Below are 12,235 nucleotides of genomic sequence, written 5' to 3' on the forward strand. Positions count from 1 at the left end.
CTTTTTTAAAGAAACAAACAAACAAACAACCTCTCAGCTTTACATTTATTTCTCCAGCAATTTTAATACTCTGAGCTTGAAGCACTTGGCAGATGTTGATGAACACAGACACAAAAACCCCACCTTTTTTGGAGCAGGAAGCATTTCCAGATGCCCTGTTCACACTGCAGAGCCACAAGGGACTCTGTGCAGATCCCAGGGTGACCTGAGCAGGACAGGCAAGACCTGACGTGGTTTTCCAAGCCATGTACACTGGTTGCACATCCATGCCTTCCCACATTACAGACCCAGCTGGAGGGGCGTGTGTGAAGCAGTTTCACATTCCCTATTGGTATCTGGAATGACAAATCACTGCTCATCATCAGTGTTTTCCTGTTGTAAATTTTCCCATCTTCCCAAATGCTCCAACCATCATAACTATTGAGCCAAAAAAAGTGAGACAAGAAACCTCCTCCACTCCTTCTGCTGCCAAAATCACAATCAGAAATCAAAAATTAGTTATTACTGAACAGTAACCAGTGACCAACCGGGTTTTTTTGAGTCCCTGCTTTGGCAGCCAGAACTTGCTATCACCGTTGGAAGCATATGAGGAATAAATTCTTCAGTCTGAGGGTGGTGAGGCACTGGAAGAGGTTGCCCAGAGAAGTTGTGGATGCTTCATTTGTGGAAGTGTTCAAGACCAGGTTGGATGGGGCTTGGAGCAACCTGGTCTGGTGGAAGGTCTTCCTGCCCGAGGCAGAGGGGTTGGAATGAAATGATCTTTAAGATCCCTCCCAACCCAAATCATTCTGTGATTCTACAGTTTCTGCAGAGAAGCCAAAGGGTTTAGTGAATCCCAGAGACTCATTTCTATGGAGACCCCTTTGGGTTAGGGATAGGTTGTTTTAGGGAAAGTTTTCCAGCTACTTGAATCTTGTGTGTGAGAGAAGTGTGGAAACAAGCAGCCAGACAACTCTGCTCCTACTAAAGAGGTGCCCTTCACAAACTCACATCACAAAGCAGAGCTGTCTCTTGTGACCCACAGAGTTGGCAAGAGGTGGAGGAGGGGTGACCCAAGCTCCTGCTTTCCCTGGGTGCATTGTCTGCAACCCCAAATGTGTACTGGGATATTCCTTTCAACACTGAGGGAGGCTCAAGATGACAAAGCGTGGCTCACCCATGGTTTGGTTAATCCTCTTCACCTCGTGGAAGGAGGTGGATTCCTTCACCTCTCCCACCCCCTGCAGAGCACAGCCCAGGTTCTCCCTGGTGCTTTTTGTCCCGTTAATCAGGGTGTTCACCATCAGAGCTGGTAGCGGGGATTCAAAGCTCCCGGCAGCGATTTCGTGAGGCAGATTAGCTCGTTGCACATACATATGCATGAAACACCATAAATAGAAAGGTTATTCTTGGATTTCCTCTCAGCCATCTAGTAAACAGTCTCTGGCAGGGAACAGAGAAAGAAAACTATACAGACAAGAAACGAAGGAATGTAAATTAAGATTTTATTCGCGTTCAATTATTGATAATACAGCGTCTTAAAAGTGTCGGTGATTGATTTATGATTGCGGTTTACTCCGGGAGGATTTCCATGGGATTGGCTTCCCTGGAAGTGTCAAATTCTCCCTTGATTTCCATCCGTGTAACCTCAAAGGCAGGATTCCACGCCTGGATTTGCTAAGCTTTTTGAAGATGAAAGGCCTGGGAAAAGGCTAAAAAAAAATTACAGTCAGCAATACCCTGATACAAAAGAAATGCGTGCTGTGAGAAAAGGCACTATCTCAGAGGCATGGCTTGGGTGCTGCGAGGGAACAGATTTCTCCTCTTAAAGGAAAACAAGGGCTAATGGCCTTGACAGACTGACAAGCTCTGCTAGATCTTTCTCCAGCAGCTTGGGACATCATTTCTCTGTGCTTAGCCTTTCATGGACATTTATGTTTTTGCCCATGAGGAAGGAAGAACCTGGAGCAGAGGTTTTGCAGGAGCAAATGTGTGGCTGCCCATCACTGGCCAAGTTCAGCTGAGGCGATGGGTTTATACATGTCCAGCTGAGATGTGCTTATTTCTGTTGTCCTCCCCTCCTTTCTTCTCCTCCCCTTTCTGTCAAAACTACCTGATTGAGAAAAAACACCCAGAAGATGTGTCTCTATCTGGTGTAAAATTATCAAGCAAAGATTTTCTCTTCCCTCTTATAAACTGCTGGTAAACTGGGAAGTACCATGTTGGTTTGAAACAAAATCAAAAAGGTGACATGAATAGTATCATATCTGATTTTAGCAAAAAAAAAAAAAAAAAAAAAAACATTCCAGAAAGCATCCTCTGTTTGTAACTGTTTTATGTAGGTTTGTAAGCTGATGAATAGGAACCACCTTTTTAGGATTCTTTTACAATGCAAAAATTACTGGAAATTATCATACCGAGCCGTGTTCCTTGTCCTGAGCTGTCATCCAGAATCCATTTATAGGCAGAAAACTGAGGTTTTTTTGGTGTCAAATACGAATATGGAACAAAAAAGACAGTTCCTATCTGAAAGAACACACGGCCTTGCTTTTATTCACAACCTCTGATAACGTGGCGCTGTGCTGGTGTATGAATGGAGAGCAATCCGATAAAATCAGGATAAAAGCCTCTCTGTGCAGGAGAGCCCTGAGTTAAAAGCTGCTGGTGGATGAAAGAAGAGAAAGGTTCATTGACCGTAAACCCAAAGTCCGCATTTCCTGATACAACTCAAAGCGGAGAGAAATCCTTGATTATAAACCTCCCCCTCCCCCAAATGCCTTAAGCCATTACTTTAACCAGAGTCACTTTTAAAGTCTGTCTGCTCTCCCTTCTCCTCGGGAGCTGCTGGAGTTTCTTCCCGTCGTTTTCTTCCCGAGTACATTGATTCACAGTTTCCAGCTCACAGATGGGGGAAAAACTGGCCGAGTTAAACAGAGCGGCACCAATTTGCACCAGTGAAAGATTTGGCCTTGCTGAGTTAAAACAAAGACGAGCTTGTCAGCTTTCCAGTCCATCTCCCCGGCACTCCGGGATTGTTCTTCATAATGCATTTGCGAGTACTTTCCCCAGTTTAATTTTAAATGGCTTAAGCTCCCTGCATTTCCCTTGTGAGATTTCCCCACTGAGTAGTAGAGCTCACCATTATGAAATTCCTTTTTTTTTTTTTTTTTTTCCCTTTTCCCTGGCTGCTGGTAGTTCTGTGCTCTTGGACAACCCTGCCCTCATGTTTGCAGTCCTTTACCAGCCCCTGGCAGCCGTGGTTTCACCCGGCTCTCATGGCTTAACTCTTTCACTCAGCTCTCCTTCCCTGGCAGGGAAACCATCCAAATTGCCTTCCTCTGATTTCATTTCTGTGGCTCAGCTGCCAATGACATGGTGCTTTGCAAACCTTTTGAGCTGAGATTAGTGCATGGTTTACTAACTACTCTGCACCCTCCAACCCCCCCAAAAGGATCGTGGCAATGGTTTTGATCTTTTGGAAATTAAGTATATCTTGCTCAAGCCAAGAAAGCACCAGGATGGAACACAAGCTCAGATTTCTATTGGAAGGTGTCCCTGCCCATGGTGGGGGTGGGTGGGAGCTAAATGATCTTTAAGGTCCCTCCCAACCCAAACCATTCTGTAATTCTGTGATTCTGTGACTTCAGTGTTAACTATGGGCTTATCTCAGAGCTCATGTTTAAAAGCAGCCAATTTCCATGTAGTACTTAAATTTGCAGCCAACGCTTTGGTCCTTTGCTAGGTCAAAGGCGGTGGGGGAAACTACCTCATCCTAAAATGTCTTCTCATGTCCTGACTCCACGACCTTGCCTTCCAGAGCCTGGTTTGGAATCATCTCCCCGCGCCTTCCGCTCTCCTACGCGCTGCTCTCTCCGCCTGCTGCTCCTCTCACGTGTCCTCCTTTCCTCCTCTCTCTCTCCCCAGGTGATCTGCACGCTGGTGGCGGCTTTCTTGCACTTCTTCTTCCTGTCCTCTTTCTGCTGGGTGCTGACCGAGGCCTGGCAGTCCTACATGGCCGTGACGGGCCGGTTACGGAACCGCATCATCCGCAAGCGCTTCTTGTGCCTCGGATGGGGTGAGGATCCTGGGGCTGAGGAGCACAGAAGGGTCCAGGCTGCCCTGCTCTGCAGAAGGCTTGGCAGAGGGTGCTTGTAACCCTTTCAGGGGTTTCAAGAGGGGCTGAAATGGTTATAAATAGCACAACCCAGAGCCATGAATTCTAAGCTCCCGTTGCGCCCGAGGGTTGGGCAAAATAGATGAGCCAAATTTTCAAAGGGTGTGCTCTGGGTGGTTTGTCCTGGGTTTGGGTCTCTTTCTTGCTTTCTCCTTTTCTCTCTCTTGCTGTCTTTCTCCATGTGGAATATGTCCATTGGTACGTGATACAAGCCAATGGCATCCTGACATTGTGTGGCCAGCAGGGTCAGGGCAGTGACCTGTGCTCGGCGCTGGTGAGGCCACACCTCGAGTCCTGGGGTCAGATTTGGACCCCTCACTACAAGAAAGACATTGAGAAGCTGGAGTGTGTCCAGAGAACGACAATGCATCTGGGAAAGGGTCTGGAGCACCAGGAGCAGCTGGGGGGGCTCAGCCTGGAGAAAAGGAGGTTCAGGGGGGACCTTATTGCTCTCTACAACTCTCTGACAGGAGTTTGTAGCCATGTGGGGATTGGTTTCTTCTCCCAGAAAACAAGTGATAAGACAGAGGGAAACAGCCTCAAGTTGCACCAGGGGAGGTTTAGGTTGGATATTAAGAAAAATTTCTTCCCTAAAAGGATGGTCAAGTACTGGAACGGGCTGCCCAGGGAAGTGGTGGAATCACCATCCCTGGCATTGTTCAGGAAAATACGTGGATGTGACACTTAGGGACAGGGTTTAGTGGTGGACCTAGCAGTGTTGGGTTAAGGGCTGGACTCAGTGATCTTAAAAGTCCTTTCCAGCCTTAATGATTTCGTGATTCTAAGGTTCTACACCCAACCCAGAGGGAAGGGAGCTCTGAAATCCCGTCTCCATGGCAGCGGCGCCTTTTGTAGGCAAATAAACTCCGAGACTGGTGCAGACGCTTGTAACTAATTTTTCTCCCTCTGCCTCTGCCGTATGTTTAATTTATTAGCCCTAAATGATGCATTCTGTAGTAGAAAACAAATACAAACCCATAACCTGGGCTTTCAAAGCAATAACAAGTGCGTGTCTGAAAGGAGCAATGGAACAAAAAGTTGCTGAAGAGCGAGGAGGTGAAGGAAAGAAAGGGAGGGGGAAAACGTTGTGTGTCTGAGCTCTATTAGCGCCTCGCTTTACTACTGAAGTCTTGCAATTCACCCCAGGCAAGAGATTTCTAATGCTTACCAAGCACCCTGATGTGATTTATTCTGGCACATCAAGAGCCGTCCTCGTCCCAGCACCTGCATCCCTTTAAGTTTTCGCTCCTGAGCTTTTGCTTACCATGGAAAATAAATTGTGTTATTAAAACACAGTGTTTGTGTGTGGCAGGAGCAGCATCAACCACATACCTGCAGAGCACAGGCTGCACGAGCCTGTGTGTGTTCATGCATGTGTTTATACCTCCTCTGTGACTCAGGGAACATCGGGGATATCAAATGCAACGGACTAATAGCTTTTCTAGGTAATAAAAAGGGATTTTTTTTTCTGATCTGCAAAAGCTGGGACAGATGGGGCTTGTTAGGCAAGGGAATTTTGGATGAGCAACATTCACATTTGTAGTCTGTACAGATTAAAAAAAAAAAATATCTATATATCCCTACATGTGTAGAAGCTTAATTTGCACCGCTAGTAAAATGTAGTCAGCTCTGAGCAAGGATGCACTGCTGATAAATGATGCATAATAACCATTTGGAGTAGGTTAGGACAAGGAATGAAGAACACTCTCGTCTATTAAGGCAACAAGGGAATTTTGGATATTTAGCATCCTGCTAGACTTCAGCTGTAGAGCTGGGATTAATGGCACTTGTAAGAGGGAAGAAGCCGAAAATATGTTTTAAAGAGCATAATCTGAAATAATTAGCACAATTCACTTTGTCATGGGCTCATTCTCCCCCCTTTTCCCCCTCTGCATATTAACATTTCTCTAAGCCCTTGTTGGAGACGTCTTTGCCAAGTCCTCAGCTGCTGTCAGCTGGAGCTCATTGAAACTGCAGAGGATTTCATTCCATGGGTTTTTTTTTTTTGGTCTCCTCTTGGCTGTGCAACTTTGTCTTTCCAGAAAAGACTTTTCAGCAATTAGATTTTTAAGTTCTCGTCTTTATTTTATATTATTGATAATTCTTGTCCATGTTTGAACAAAACCCTCAGGCACTTTTATGTGATTCTTCGGGTGATCCCGTGCAGGGTCAGGAGTTGGACTCCTTGATCCTCGTGATCCTCCTTGATCCTTCCAATTCAGGATGTTCTATGATTCTATGATCTAGAATTATTATAATTATTCCCCAGATAAATTATTCCCTAGAAATAATTAATCATATTTAGCCCCAGCAAAGAAGAAATATTTTTACCAATATTTTTATGACCATGTCATAGTTTCCACAACTGGATTTTTAATGCTGCCAGAGATCAGGCTCTGGGACTTCAGCTGTTAATAACAGTAAAGGCCTTTGGTAGTTATTAGTAAACATCTTTTCCAGTGGAACATGATGAGCAGATGACCTGTTCCCTTGTTATCTGGAAGTACAAAACTCCTTGAAGGAGGTTTTAACCATGTTTATTTGGAATTGTGAATGTAAAATCCACTTTCTGCAGAAAGCCCCCAAAACCTTAGCAGTGACTGCCTCCACCACACAAGGTACATGGAACAGAGCAGTTGGGAATAAATGCCTTTAAAATAATCAAAGAAATAGATTAAAAATTTGATTTTTTTTATGTTTTTTTTTCACTCTTATCACATCTAACTTTGGTTAGACAGGTCTCCCAAGATGAAGGAGCACAGCACCTCTGATTATGATGCTCTTTGGTGTAACTACCACAACATAGCTGCTACCTTCAGTAATTGTTACTTGTACAGACCCACTTTCAGCACAAGTTGAGGCTTTTCCCCAGCCTTGGTAAAACCAGTCCCTGGATCTGACGAGTTCACAGCCTGAGCCTGCATTTCTGCATAATTATCACATCTCAGAGAAGCACTTTGCGAAGAACAAGTTGCTATTTTTGGCGAAGTCTTGGCCAAATTTCCTCTTTCTCAGGGTCTCTTGCATCAAGCTGTGCTCCTGAAAATGTCCTTTCACGTGGGGGTTCTTCTGGATACCGTATTGGTGGGACCACAGGGAATGCAGCACCCAGAGCATTCCAGATGAGGTGTGAAGGTGTGAAGAAGGCTCAGAAAGAGGGGCAATAGTCAGTTCAGAGAAAAAATGGGAAAAAAAGAAAAGGAAAGGAAGAAAGGAGAAAAGGGAAAGGGGAAAGGAGAAAGGAAAGGGGAAGGAAAAGAAAGGGGGAAAAAAGGAAAAGTGAAGGAAAAAGGAAAGGAAATTTAAAAGAGACATCTTTTAAACCCACCGTCTGTTGAGTTTGGACTGATGACACTTGAGCTATGCTTGGAAATCTCATATGGGAAGAGAAGCACTTCCCTGCAGGAAAACTCTCAAATGCTCTAATTGTGGTCAGCTTGGCCTCGTGGCTCCCAGCTGGCTGCAGAGCCTCACTGCTCATCCATCTGGGCATGACTTGTGTGGCTGAGTGACCACCTTGCCAGCAGGATTATGGTCTGGATGCTGTGTCTGCACGTCCCTTCCATCTCCAGGTCTCCTGCAGTCACCTGCTGTGACCTCTGCAGCTCAGGAATTAGGGTCTTGTCGGGGAGCACTAATCCCAGCTGGCTACTGATCCTGCTGATTCCTAATGGGATTTGCCCATCTGTAGCATCGAGACAGCTTAATTCCTCGTGTCACAAGGAAGAGGTATACAAACAGCCACGTGGAGCCCTGCAGAGCTCAAGAACTAGGTGTTATCAGCCAATATCCAGGCATTTCTTTAGGGAAAAGGGAGAACTGGGCTGGGGCTAGTGAACCTCCACAGGTCCTTGAGCATGGAGGGATAAGAAGGATCAGAAGATTATTAGGAAGATGTAGGGTTTTTGCTGGTTCTCATTGTACCTGCATGTCAGGGACTTCACAGTCTCCGAATGTTTTATGAGTTTTAGGCCAATAAGCAGCAGGTTGCACAATAACCAGCAGGTTTTCTTTATGCTCCTCCCTCAAATTTTGTGGGAGCTTCTGTCGGTAGGATCAAGGCCATAATTTCACCCCCTGTGCACCTGAAATACATCCTGTGTCAGCTCCCTTAGTTCATGATGCTCTGAAGAGAAATTGGGGTGTCCCAGCCACAGAATAACTTGCTGTTCCTTTGCCACACTCATAATGAACTGTGTCTTCTCCGGGGCAACAGGTTTCTCTTAGTTCATTCATCTTTTGGACACAAAATGGAGCAGGTCTCTGGCAAGAGGGAGTATTGTGGTTTTCCAAAAGATCTGATGTTCTGAAGCTCTTTTCTATTGTTCAGAGGAACCTGCTCTATTACAGATCTTGAGGGACCTGTTTGGGGTAGGGAGAACTCAATTTTAGTTTCCCTTTCTCCTTCATCTGGGGTAAGATTTAAACTTGGGTTGCTTTGTCAGTGCAAACACAACTCCTGATCTTTGGGTTCCTTGAGTTGGGTTGTGGCTGAGTATTCCTTCTTCAGGAGACACCCTGCTATATTCCAGGCCAGCCTATGTTGTACCTAAGAATAAAATAAATAGATTTCATGTGTCTGGGTGTACTGTGAGTGCCCACACAAGTGCTGAGCCCACAGCAGGGGAGGAGCTGATTGCAGCTGATGGCTTTGATTTCATTAACAGAGGTAACGAGGAGGGTTCTGCTTTGGGCTCGGAAGGTCCTGAATTCAGTCTCTGCCAGAGAGCCAGGCTGGGACAGATGGTGCTGGAATAACTCTGGGAAGAAAGAGGAATATTGAGTGGGAGAAGAGCTGCACATGTGCTTAAATGACCAATTTCCTCTTGTTTCATTTCCACAGGGCTCCCTGCCTTGGTGGTTGCCATTTCCGTGGGATTTACTAAAGCCAAGGGATATGGAACTGTCAACTAGTGAGTAAAGCTCTTCCTGTTTTTTCCTTGTTTTATCCTCTGTCGTTTTTGTCCAAACCCAGTCCCTGACCCACAGGAACCAGGGTAGGAGCTAAATTCTCATGTGCTCATGTAAATTCCCCATGGCAAAGGGAAATAGGGATAATGGGAGAGGAAGGAACATTCCTGCATCCCTGTCTCCCCAGCCAATCATCTGGCCAAGCTGGATCATGTATTCCTTTAAAAACAAGCTCATAGGGACCAGTTAGATTTAACTGCTGTATATTTGACATCCCTTTGATCTAAACACCTCTTACTTTGAGACTTTTTTTTAATGTATTTTTAAGGGGGAAAATGTGGAATACTTAAAGTTTAGGATGTTTAAAAATTTAAAAAAATAGCTTTTGTGTTTATCTGTTTAATAGTTTCCTTGATTGGTCCCACATTTTCAAAACAGCTCAGTTCAGTTTTAGGCAGCAGAATGAGCCTGACCCTCTCAATCCAAGGTTCTGACAGCAATCTGAGTTTGCCTGTTTGACAAATTCTACAGGATTTGCCTTTAGGAAACTTTTATGTTCATGTAATAGAAGGAGAAAAGCAGGGTAGAAATAATGGAATAAGACTGTGCAGAGGCAAAAAATATATTAAGGCAGGGCTGGGATCACTCAGAGCTGAGCATTAGTACAACTTTAACTAAAAAAAAGGAAGAAAAAGCAAGTGTTATTTTTTCACTTTGTTGTGAAAAAGCTTAAAAGTGTTGTTCAGAGTGACAGTTAAAGGATAATATTTTATGTACAATAAGTCAGACTTCCCTACTGCAGCCAACTTTTATCCAGAGCCTTCCTGGCCAGTGCATCCCACGTGGGCAATGTTTGAGGCAGGAGTTGTTGATGTGGAGGGCAGCAGAAGAGGCCTCAATAGGCCCACAGAGAAAATGTCATGTGGAACCTCCCACTCTCCCTCAATTCCCACCACGTTCCTCACACCCACGACCAAATGGTCCCGGGTTTGCACATTAATTGCAGGGGAGTATTAAAGGAGCATTTTCCATTTAGTTTGCAGCCTAAATTACTGCACTTTAAATTACTGCCCAACACAGAGGGCTCAGGAACATGGAGTTCTCCAGTGCAAATCCATACACACAATTCCTGAAGCTTGTGCTGGCATTGGGATGCACTGGATGCACCTCTCCTGACTTACCTGTCCCAGCTCAGGTGTCCTGGTGGAGAGGGATCCACTGTTTTTGTGACTCAAAGAACAACACACAGCCTGGCTTTTGGAAGCATCGCTGAGATCCCAGATTCCCTTTAGCTTTCCTGTGGCTCTGCTGTTTCTGGCACATCCATGAGAACGACTCACAGTGAACAAGCATCAGGAGTTCTGGGAGAGAGGTCCTGAGTATTTGCTGAGCCCTGAATTTATACCTCCCAGAGGGAGAGCAGATCCTCTTAAATTCTATGTAGAAAGAAAGGATATGACACAGAGAAATCTTTCTGGGAAATCCTATTCAGTTCTTCAAATATTTTTGTGTATTTTGCTGAATGGAAACGTTAAGGACGTTCCTGTCATCTTCACTAGATGAAGGTTTTTTGACTTATTTACTCTCAGAAAGGACTTGTGAGGCAAAAATAAGTTTTCCTGGGGGCAGCTCTTTCCAGCCTTGGTATCCTAAACCTGTTAATTTGAAAGTTTTATTCACCCAAAGCAACCTCTGCAGTCTATGCAGAGTAAGGAACTGGATTTAGTCACGTTCCCTACAGGAAGAGGAAAAGTCTTACACTCTCCTACCCCCAAAATGTATTTATAGACCGATGGGAATTAGTGCAAAAAGCTTTGTGGCTCTTTCCCCATCAATGTTTAAGAGCCACCACAGAGTTTTGTGGTCAGTGCTGACCACACAAAAGTGCCTGGCCAGGGAGGGGAGGAATGTGCAGGGAAGCACATCCTGTTTCCCTGCCCCAAACCACTGTGTGCCAACATCTCCCCAGAGCAATTCCCTCCAGACTGCAGCAAAGAGGGTGACAAAACCTGCTGGATTCCTGCCTTACTCTGGGACTGGGACAACAGTGAGGTGGCCAACAGCTGACTTTCCAGCTTTCCCAGGTTGCTTAACCACACCAGCTCTCCTCCTTTTGCTGCTAATCCTCTGACTCCTTTCAGCCCTAAAGTCTCTGTTGCTCCTTGCATCCAAGGGCTGGATACCTGGGGGATGGCAGAGGATTCCGTGCCCCCAGCAGGAGCTGCAGCCCGAGTGACACCATTTCCCAGCTCTGCCTGTCACCAAAATAGCAGAGGGGCTTCACACCCCAAAAAGTCCAGTTTGGTCTTCCATGATCAGCTGGACTTCCATGGTCCTTGTGGGTCCCTTCCAGCTGAGGATACTCTGAGATTCTCTGGTCTTCCTTTTGTCTCCTTCCACTCTGCAGCCCAGTATGTGGGGAAGCTGATGAGTCCCACCAAAGGACCGAGAACAACAGCTCCTCTCAAGCACAAAGAGCCCATCAGACATTCCTAACGCTGCCATCTTGCTGTAATTCCATACTTGGGTACCTGCCAGGTCCTAAAAGGGCTACAGGAAGCCTGGAGAGGAACTTTTTACAAGGACACGTAGTGACAGGACAAGGGGGAATGGCTTCAAGGTGAAGGAGGGTAGATTTAGACTGGATATTAGGAAGAAATTCCTGCCTGTGAGGGTGGGGAGGCCCTGGCACAGGTTGCCCAGAGAAGCTGTGGCTACCCCATCCCTGGAAGTGTCCAAGGCCAGGTTGGATGGAACTTGGAGCAACTTGATCTAGTGGAAGATGTCCCTGCCCATGGCAGCGGGGTTAGAACTCAATGATTTTTAAAGTCCCTTCCAACCCAAACCATTCTATGATTTTATGATTTCTCCTTGTCCTATGCTGAAGGCACATGAACAGAACACAGACTTGGACCAAAGCTTGTCCCAGGATGTTTGTTGGTTTGTGGCCACTGCAGAGATGACTGAGGTGGTTGCAAAGCTCAGAGCTGGAGGTCAGGAGCAGTTTTAGTTTTGTCTCTAGTTTGTTTAGGGCACACACGGGGCACTGCAAATGGGCACTGCAGGCTTTCAAGGCACAATATTTCCATCTTGCAGAGGGAAGGAAAGGCATTAACCACAACACATCCCTCCCTGTGAAGCAGGGGACAAGAGCTGACAAGATAAACCACA

At 45.7% G+C, this 12,235-nt stretch overlaps 1 protein-coding gene across 12 annotated transcripts in view; it reads left to right on the top strand.

Moving 5' to 3' along the window:
- The window catches only part of ADGRB1 (adhesion G protein-coupled receptor B1), a 294,127-nt gene that overhangs the window by 230,011 nt on the left and 51,881 nt on the right, over window positions 1-12,235 (top strand). For all 12 annotated transcript variants that reach the window (XM_027724710.2, XM_027724713.2, XM_027724716.2 and 9 more), the window contains 2 exons: window positions 3,904-4,054; window positions 8,997-9,066. In XM_027724710.2, the coding sequence (XP_027580511.1) occupies window positions 3,904-4,054; window positions 8,997-9,066 (221 nt within the window). The remainder of the gene's footprint in view (window positions 1-3,903; window positions 4,055-8,996; window positions 9,067-12,235) is intronic.

This window comes from Pipra filicauda, unplaced genomic scaffold, assembly GCF_003945595.2.
Source record: "Pipra filicauda isolate LSUMZ 115617 unplaced genomic scaffold, ASM394559v2 scaffold481_size456399_pilon, whole genome shotgun sequence".
NCBI classification, from domain to species: Eukaryota; Metazoa; Chordata; class Aves; order Passeriformes; family Pipridae; genus Pipra; species Pipra filicauda.